This window comes from Cariama cristata, unplaced genomic scaffold (genome assembly GCF_000690535.1).
Source record: "Cariama cristata isolate BGI_N322 unplaced genomic scaffold, ASM69053v1 scaffold2435, whole genome shotgun sequence".
NCBI classification, from domain to species: domain Eukaryota; kingdom Metazoa; phylum Chordata; class Aves; order Cariamiformes; family Cariamidae; genus Cariama; species Cariama cristata.
In genome coordinates, this window is record NW_009617892.1 from 1,865 (window position 1) to 10,408 (window position 8,544).

Here is an 8,544-nt window from a genome sequence, read left to right on the forward strand (position 1 = left end):
AAAAAGTGTGTAGGGTTTATTGGACCTAGAGTGCCTACCCTAGGGAAGCGAAGTGGCTTGGCCCTGAAATCACTGTTGTATTGTGCTGCTTCAGTTAATGGATACGAGAAGCTATGAGCATGCTACAGTGATCAGCCCTTGGTTAGCTTGTAATTCTAAGGCAACACCAAGTGAACTGGTTGAAACTAAACCAGAAAGATTTTATGGTCTCTGCAGTTCTAAGTACTTTGTTTTGAATAATTTACTGAATACTTTATCAGTGTTTTTTTGCTCCAAGGCATGAGGAAAAGGATTTTTAATTTTTATTTTTTTTTCACCCTTGAAAGGAATTAATAACCATAAATGATGTACGAAATGATCTTTGGTTCCTGAATAAAAATAGTTAACTTGAAAAGAGTGGACCAAAAGTTTTGATTTGGGTATTAGTTAGCCAAATCAATCTCTTACTTATTTTAAGAAATTCTTTGATAGTATAATGGCTTAAGGCATATTCACATTTATACTATAATTATCACATGGTGGAATTTAATCAGTTTTATATTGGGCTAATAAATAGATAGGTAAATGCCATATATAGCCTTAAGTAATTAAAACTTTTTCTGCCAATGGGGGATAGTGAATGATGTATGTAATCATGCATCAGTGTCCCAGTGGTAAAAAAGGGACAGTACAAAATGAAGATGATAAAACAGATGCATTACAGGAAATGCAATTTTGAAGCATTTTAATAGCATTAAGGACCTGATCTTCCTTTTTCTACTTCTGAAACCAAATATTTCTGTGTAATATGAAATAATTAACACACAACCAAATGTTGATTCTAGTGAATTTCATTCTGTTGCAGTTTGCTGCTGTTGTTGCAATTTGTAAAGAAAAAGAAAAAGTGTATCAATTATGAAGAGATATTTTAATGCAATGTTTTACAAATCTGTTTTTTTACTGTTGTTGGCGACTAGTAATTTGTATTATTTGAGAATGCTTTGTTTTCAGGCCTAGGTCACAGATTGCCTGATTGTGGCTAACACTTTTAGCACGCTTCTATCCTATAGATATGCTGTATCAGTAACTGTTACTCTTATTGTTATGTTTTTTGTGATCGAAATATCTGCTGATCAGTTTAGCATATGTACCATACTCTTCATAAGGCCATAGGGGAAATTTCCTAGCGACACAGTATTTTGTTTCCAACAGTGGCAAAAAGAGATAGTTTTTAGGAGAGCACACAGCCTGAGCTCTTATACAGCCTTGACATCTAGAATTGTTGTATTATGTTTTATCAGGGAATACAATCTTGATTAATCCTTTCAGTATTTGCTTATGCATGGGTTCATGAATTTCACAGAATGGTTGAGATTGGAGGGGACCTCTGGAGGTCATCTGATCCAACCCCCCTGCTCAAGAAGGGCCACCTAGAGCCAGTTGCTGAGGACCATGTGCAGGGAGTTTTTGAATATCTCCAAGGATGGAGACTCCATAATCTCTCTGGGCAAGCTGTGCTAGTGCTCGGTCACTCTCACAGTAAAAAAAAAGTTTTCTGATGTTCAGAGGGAATGTCCTGTGTTTCAGTTTGTGCCTGTTGCCTCTTGTCCTGTCACTGAGCACCACTGAAAATAGCCTGGCTCCATCTTCTTTACAGTCTCCCTTCAGGTATTTGTGTAGATTGATAAGATCCCCCTGAACCTTACCTTCTCTAGGCTGAATTGGTCCAATCCCTTTTTAAACATGCTGAAACTGTACGCCTTTTGCAACCTGTAGTGGCAGCATGTCCACTGGGCATAATGTGAAGAAACATCTGCTGCCTATTTGTGTGATGCTCTGTTCTATTAGTGTAGATTTTGGTACATAGCTGAATTTTCTGCGTTTGCTGTATGTGTTGCCTTCATGATTTCGCAAATTTTCATCATTTTCTTCTTCTCCTTGCCCCTCATCCGGCCTTCTCCTTAAGGGCCCCAGGATTTTAAGTACATCATTATTTTTTATGCTTAAAATGTTCTTGCAAATTTCATATACTTGTTTTCTATTTGCAGTAAAATCAACAATTTTCTTTTACAGAGTTTAGCCAAACACAATAGGAGTAACATTGGAACGGAAGGTGGCCCTCCCCCTTTTGTACCTTTTGGGCAGGTATAGTGTACTTCTCATTGTCATTTCATAAACCCTGTATTGTGATATCTAGGGGACCTGATTCTAGTTAGATAAAGGCTATCAATCATGGTGATGATGGATCATGCATCATGATGACTTGGATCTAAAAAATGTGCCTGTTTTTAAAAAATTGTGTTGATCCTGTCACTTTATTGTGTCAATTTATATTTAACATTTTTCCTTTCAATTTGAAACAAACTTTTATTTAGAATGGGGAGCCTTTGATTCTTTTGGTCAGATCTTGTAGGTGCTAACATAGTCCCTTCTTAAACGCCAAAGGTATTTACAAGAATCATATTAGCTATGTTATGAACTAAGCTTAAAATGTGAAGATCATTCTTTTTGGCCTTTCGAGTTGACTGGAGGAGTTTGCTTTCAGCAAAGACTACTAGATGTCCTGGGTGTACATTTTTTGTGATCATATTCTTTACCTAAAGTTGTGCTGCTCTAATGGAATAATACTTTATTTTTTTTCAAATAAGACTAGGCAGAAGAGTTAATTAAAACTTTCTTTTTGCACTTTCAGAAATGTGCATCTCACGTGCAAGTGGATAGCAGAGAGCTTGATCGCAGAAAGACTCTGCAAGTGACAAATACTGTAAAAACTGTTGTGGACAATGATGAATTTGAAAAGCAGAGAACAGCTGCTATCGCAGAAGTAACAAAGAGCAAGGAGGTTAGAATACATGTGTTGCAGCATTTTACTTACTGTGATTGATATTTTCTTGTTATTTTACATATATCTCTCTTAAATAAGAAATGCTTTCTGATGTTTGCCTGCAATAATTCTACTCCTGTATCTTTAAAAATATGAATAAAAAAGAGAGAGTCCTTTTGGTTTGATGGACATGTTCTTATTTTAATAAAGCTAATAAATGTATCATAGTGTTTTATTGCAGATATGATTTTGATTTGATACCACTATTAAAAAAGGTGGGTTTTACAATTTAGCTAATGAGATGTGAGTAATAAATGCAGGTTATCAGTTTTCATCTGCTTTTTCAATTCTCAAAAACTCATGATTCCCTGTATTCAGACTGAAAGAATAACTAGGAAGTTTAGTTGTAACGTCATTTTTTTATGTCCTCCCTTGGTTTTCCTTTTAGTTTCTTTTTCAGCTTTGCTTGGTAAGTCATAAAAACTAGAATTAGATACTCTTTTTACAGCCTCATTTGGGCACAGGGGAAAAAAATACCTACCTAATAGATTAATCTTTTTGTGTGTGTAAATCAGTGCTTTATTTGTTGATGCAAAGCATAATCATAAAAAATACCGTTGCATCAAATTTGCAACACTTTTTCTACTAGCTAAATATTAAGGCTTATTTTCATAAGTACTGTTTACTGAAATGTTATTTTTGTGCTTATCTAAAGACCAAGACTTTTGGAGGAGGTGGTGGTAGTAGCAGAAGTAATCTCAGTGTGAGTGCTGGAGGGAATCGAAACAGGGAACTGTTCCAGAAAGAGAAGATAACAAAACCTGAGGGAAAGAATGAAGGTGTCTACCGAGAACTGGTAAGGTGGAAGACTTAAATGGACCCTTAAATGTATACTATTAAAAAACAAAAAGCAAGTGTAACAAATCTAAACCCAAAAGACCCTGAGGAATAAGGACTTTCCTTTCAATTTATTTTGAAGTCTTTTTAGAATACTTAGGGTGCTCTTGTACCTTACTGACATAGTTATGTGATTTTTGTTAAAAAAATAAATAAATAACTTGATGTCATCTTACCCAGTAAAATTTAAAACCAGATACTCACAAAGGAAAAGTAGTAGTGTATGTGGTATAGGATGTTACAGTGTAGGGTTTTTTTTCTTGTTTAAATAAGCTTAGCAGTTTTGCGTGTTAATATTTATTAATTCATTTTAGGCAGGAAGACTTTCATCCTTCAATTTCGACACATCAAATAGTATTTTAATGTAGCTTTCCTTCTGAAGTAATATAGTATTTATTTTAAGGATTTGTTTTAAGCCCTTTCTTTGACGTTGAGAAAACTAAGTGGTACTCTGATATTTAAAATAACAAGGTAGAAATACTTATGTGACATGGGAATGTCATGCTTACATGGTCACAAGTAATGTTTCCTTTTGAGTAAGGTAGACTACCACTGGAGAATCTGAACTGTGCCCCTTAATCCAAACATCACCTTCCAATGTATTTTGTAACTTTACACTTACTGAGAAGCGTTCTTTGGGATCACTGCATTAAAGTGAATGAGTATAAGATAAGCAGCCATTGAAGTTCTGTTTTGATTACTTTAGCAATCTAAAAGTTTATGATAGAGAAAGTAATTGTTATCAAGAACAACCTTGGAGAGGAATTTCCAAGTATGCAATAACAATTACTGATTCTGATTTGAGTGATGAAAGCAGACTGAAAGAGGCATCAGAACAACACAGTACCTCGGTAAACCAGTATTAAAATATTGATTATAAATATCATTTATTGTTTAATATTTTCCACCTTATTGACTTTTACCAAAGACTTAACAATGAGAAGACATTTAGAAACAGTAACTGCCTGTTATGATTTTGTTTATACAGTATGTGTCATCATCTCAAAGCAAGGAGAGCCTCCAGCAGTACTGCCTTCAGCACTGTGCTCAGAAATCTCAATATAGAATTGTAGAAGCACAGGTTGGAAGGACCTCAAGAGGTCATTTAGTCATCCCTCTGCCCAGTGTAGCACCAGTGGTACACCTTGTCGTTCTTAAGAACTGTTTCTCGACCTAAATAGACTTAAAAAAAAAAAAAAAATCCCAAACAGACAGACAAAAGCCTTAACAAAAAAATAAAACCACACAGAGAAAATTTAAATTAGATAATTGCTTAAAGTATTGTGTTTTCTGTTTTTTTCTGTGAACTACAAGAAATTGGTCTTACATTGCACTGTAAAATGGCAGTACTTCCAACTTATGAAATTTACTATGTCATTTAACATATCTAGGTGCTGTTTAGAAGAAGCAAATGTCAACCCACTAAGCCTATATAGAAAGCCTTCTTTGGTTTTAAGTAATAATTTAGATCTTAAAGCAATAGATAATGAATTTGTTTTGTCCTTTTAGATTTGTGACATCAAGTAGATTTGATTGTTGATATTCAACATATATTGTTGACTTCTGAGAAACCTGAAGCACTGTATCTTTACCTACAAAACAAGAAAAAAAAGAAGTATTTTTTCCTGTTCATTCATAGACAGATAATAGATTGCAGAGGTCAATCATCCTCCTCTCTTAATAGTCCTTATAGGATATATCCTTATAGGATATGTCCTACTGTTTTCTTTGTCTTTCCAGTTTTATGTAGGAGAATCAAGTTTTGTGCTGTGTAAATGAAGTTGAAGGGAGAGTTTTTGACATCCAAAGATACTTAAGATACTATCTCCTTTCTCAAACAGTCTTTGTATCTGGGAAAGTGCCGTTCCCTTGGGTCTCAAATTGTGACCTATCCAAGACCTTTTTTTTTTTTTATCCTTAACTGAGAGTACAGGTACTGTATGTATGACTCTTCATATCCTACTGGTCTTTGAACGTGGCTGTCATGCACAGAATTTCCACCGTTGAAAGGAGGTGATGTGGCAGTAACAGCTAGAAATTTTCTTATCATCCAAATCATCTACTTAATTACAAAGAGGAGGAGAGTGAAGCAGATTTGCTGAGGAAGTACTTCTCTCTGTTGGACCATTGTTGCCATGCAGAAGAATCTAGGAGAATGGCCCAGAGGAGGAACTACTATATTCTGTCATTAGAAAAAAAGACATTATTTAGGCAACTTAAAGTCAAACTCAAGTGAGATGATTCCCTGTAGGCACTGAGGTCATGTTTCTGCCCACTGATCTTCAAAGACGTTTTAGATTGCTATTCCTTTACTTAGTTAGTCTTTGGACAGTTAAATTAAGAGTATTGTTGAGTTTAGGAATGAAGAAGGCTGCATGAAAGCACTGCAGTTAACATTGCTGAGCATGTGGGAGTTGTAGCCAAGCACTGCAAAGTCATGACTTGCCCGTCACAATGATTTTTGCATAGCTAAGCATCATTATGAAAGTTACTTGTTGTGTCTTCTGACTTACTGTATTGAGATACCTCTGTAATGAGATAGCAACCACAAACACTGATTTTGTGTCTCTGCCTCCAGAGGGACACCTGCTCTTATCTGTTGTCCCAGAGCACAGTGTGTAGCTGGAATTAAGACAAAAAGTGAATGTATTAAAACATCAGGAGAAATGAGGACTGGAGAAATTACATCATGAGACTGTAGAAAATAGGGGAGACGAAGGGTTAAACATTTGTCATATAACTCTCCTGCAGTTGTAATTTAAATTATTCTAGCAATAAAAGTTCGTGTTCTTCTAAGCAGTGGGAGAAAGAAGGGGTTGTGCATCTTAGAGGTTAAATTCCATTTGGTTTGTTCTGTTTTTTGGGTTTGGTTTTTTTTTTTTGGAGAGTCACAATATGACTATTTTGGAACCTGTAGACAAAATGTTATGTTCATGGGACTCCAATTAAGAATGTCTTTAGTTACAGCTGTCACAGTAGATGGACAACTGGTATCATTTTGGTTGGGTATGGGATGAGGAGGGACAAGAGGGCCTAGTACCATTTCATGTTTAGTGCATGTAGGTCTGTCCGCACTGGAGGAGGGAGTTCTCACTTGAGTGCTTTAAAGCACAGTGCAGATGTAACGTTATTTTCCTTAATTAATGCTATGTGATTCCTGCTTTGACTTTTTGTTGTCATGCCTTACACAGTTTAGAATAAGAAAGCCTGTATTTCTGCAGAAGTAAATTGTTTGTATTTCTTTGCTTTCTTCTACAGAACTTTTAGTGTTTATATTTTTTCTGTGTTTTAAGAAGTGTATAACTGGGTTTTGTACTGTCTGTAAAAGTTGTGAAAGGGTTCAAACAGGAACAAATAGCTAGTTTTTATACCAGTATTACTTTGAGAGATTCCTTTTCGTTTTCGTCTCAGAGAAGGTGGTCACAATCCATCACACTATTTCAGTGTACAGCAAAGGAAGAGGTAGACTAGGGGAATTTGTGCTTGAAACCGCATAATATTAGGACTGAAAACTGATGAATTAAAATAATAATAATAATAATAATAATAAAACACCTTCTATTAGCCAGTTGTTTGGATGTAAGAAAGATTGTATGTGAAGATTTTATATAAAACTGAAATATTAATCATCAAGGAAATATGAAATAGTGTTTCAATTAAAAATTAATGAAAAATTAAAGTAAAATCTGATGTTTTTATGGAGTCTCTGTTGTATCTTGTGATTAGTTCTGTGTGTACCTTTTATTTCAGGTTGATGAAAAGGCTCTAAAACACATAACAGAGATGGGTTTCAGCAAAGAAGCAGCAAGACAGGCACTTATGGATAACAGTAACAGCCTAGAGGCGGCATTAAATTTTCTTCTGAACAACAGTAAACAGAAACCCATTCAGGGACCACCACCTAGAGGTAAAACTTGCAAAGAAATGCTTTAAAACAGTGTTTACAAGCAAAGGAGTTTGTGTGTGGTGGATTACTAATGTAGTTATAGAAGGGCATATCTGCATGTTTTTTTTCTACAAGTTAGAATGCATTGCAAACCTGAAAGCAAATACTTAGAAAAGGCCTCTGTATATTCTATTCCTGTCAAAATTTTTGAATTTGAAGTCACAGATTTGAATATCCATAAATGGAAAATGTCTGTATCTCTTTTGTCCGTGATAGAATTTTTTAAAGACAGAAAATACAAACATTTCATTAGTCAAATAAAAAAGTGTGTACACTTTTTTTTATTTATTCCCCACTCACAAATAACTCTTGATGTTTACAGGTAAAGGGAAAGGCCGAGGCCGAATGAGACCTGAAGATGAAGAAGAGCTAGGAAACGCCAGACCATCTGCACCAAGCACACTGTTTGATTTCTTGGAATCCAAAATGGGTACTCTAACAGTAGAGGGTAAGTTATTGAACTTAATGTGTCTGGAACCAATATTGGACAGTGTTGGTGGAATTCTTTTTCCTAATTTTCTCATCTAAAAGGTGGTTCCTAGAACTTCCTCCACAGTCAGCCATAAAAAAACCCAAGGAGTGCTACAGAAATATTTCTCTCCTTTGAAGAAAGGTCAAATAAATCACACTGTGGTGGTTTGTACTTCTGTCTTGATTATAAAAGAGCTTAGAGTGTTTGTTTCAGGCTTAGATATCTAAAATCAGTAGTTTTGAAATTAGATGACATAAATCCCAGTTTGTTAATCTAATTTGATAAAGGCTTTTGCAACTTTAATGGAATTCTGTGTTGTTCAGAAGTAAAGAAGGAAAAAAAACATAACCACAGTCGTCCTTCCTCAGTTTATAAACAGCGTATTTTGCGTGCTGCCCAGTTAAGAGTTAGTAATTGTGGAAAGGT

The 8,544-nt window shown here is 35.1% G+C and overlaps 1 protein-coding gene across 1 annotated transcript; it reads left to right on the forward strand.

Moving 5' to 3' along the window:
* Positions 1-2,052: 2,052 nt before the first annotated feature.
* LOC104162020 (tudor domain-containing protein 3-like) lies at positions 2,053-8,094 on the forward strand (the record flags this gene model as incomplete). The annotated part of the gene is made up of 5 exons (XM_009700648.1): positions 2,053-2,124; positions 2,672-2,821; positions 3,519-3,659; positions 7,451-7,607; positions 7,969-8,094. Coding segments are annotated over 5 exons (646 nt in total), but the record flags the coding sequence as incomplete, so codon positions are not given.
* Positions 8,095-8,544: the final 450 nt, after the last annotated feature.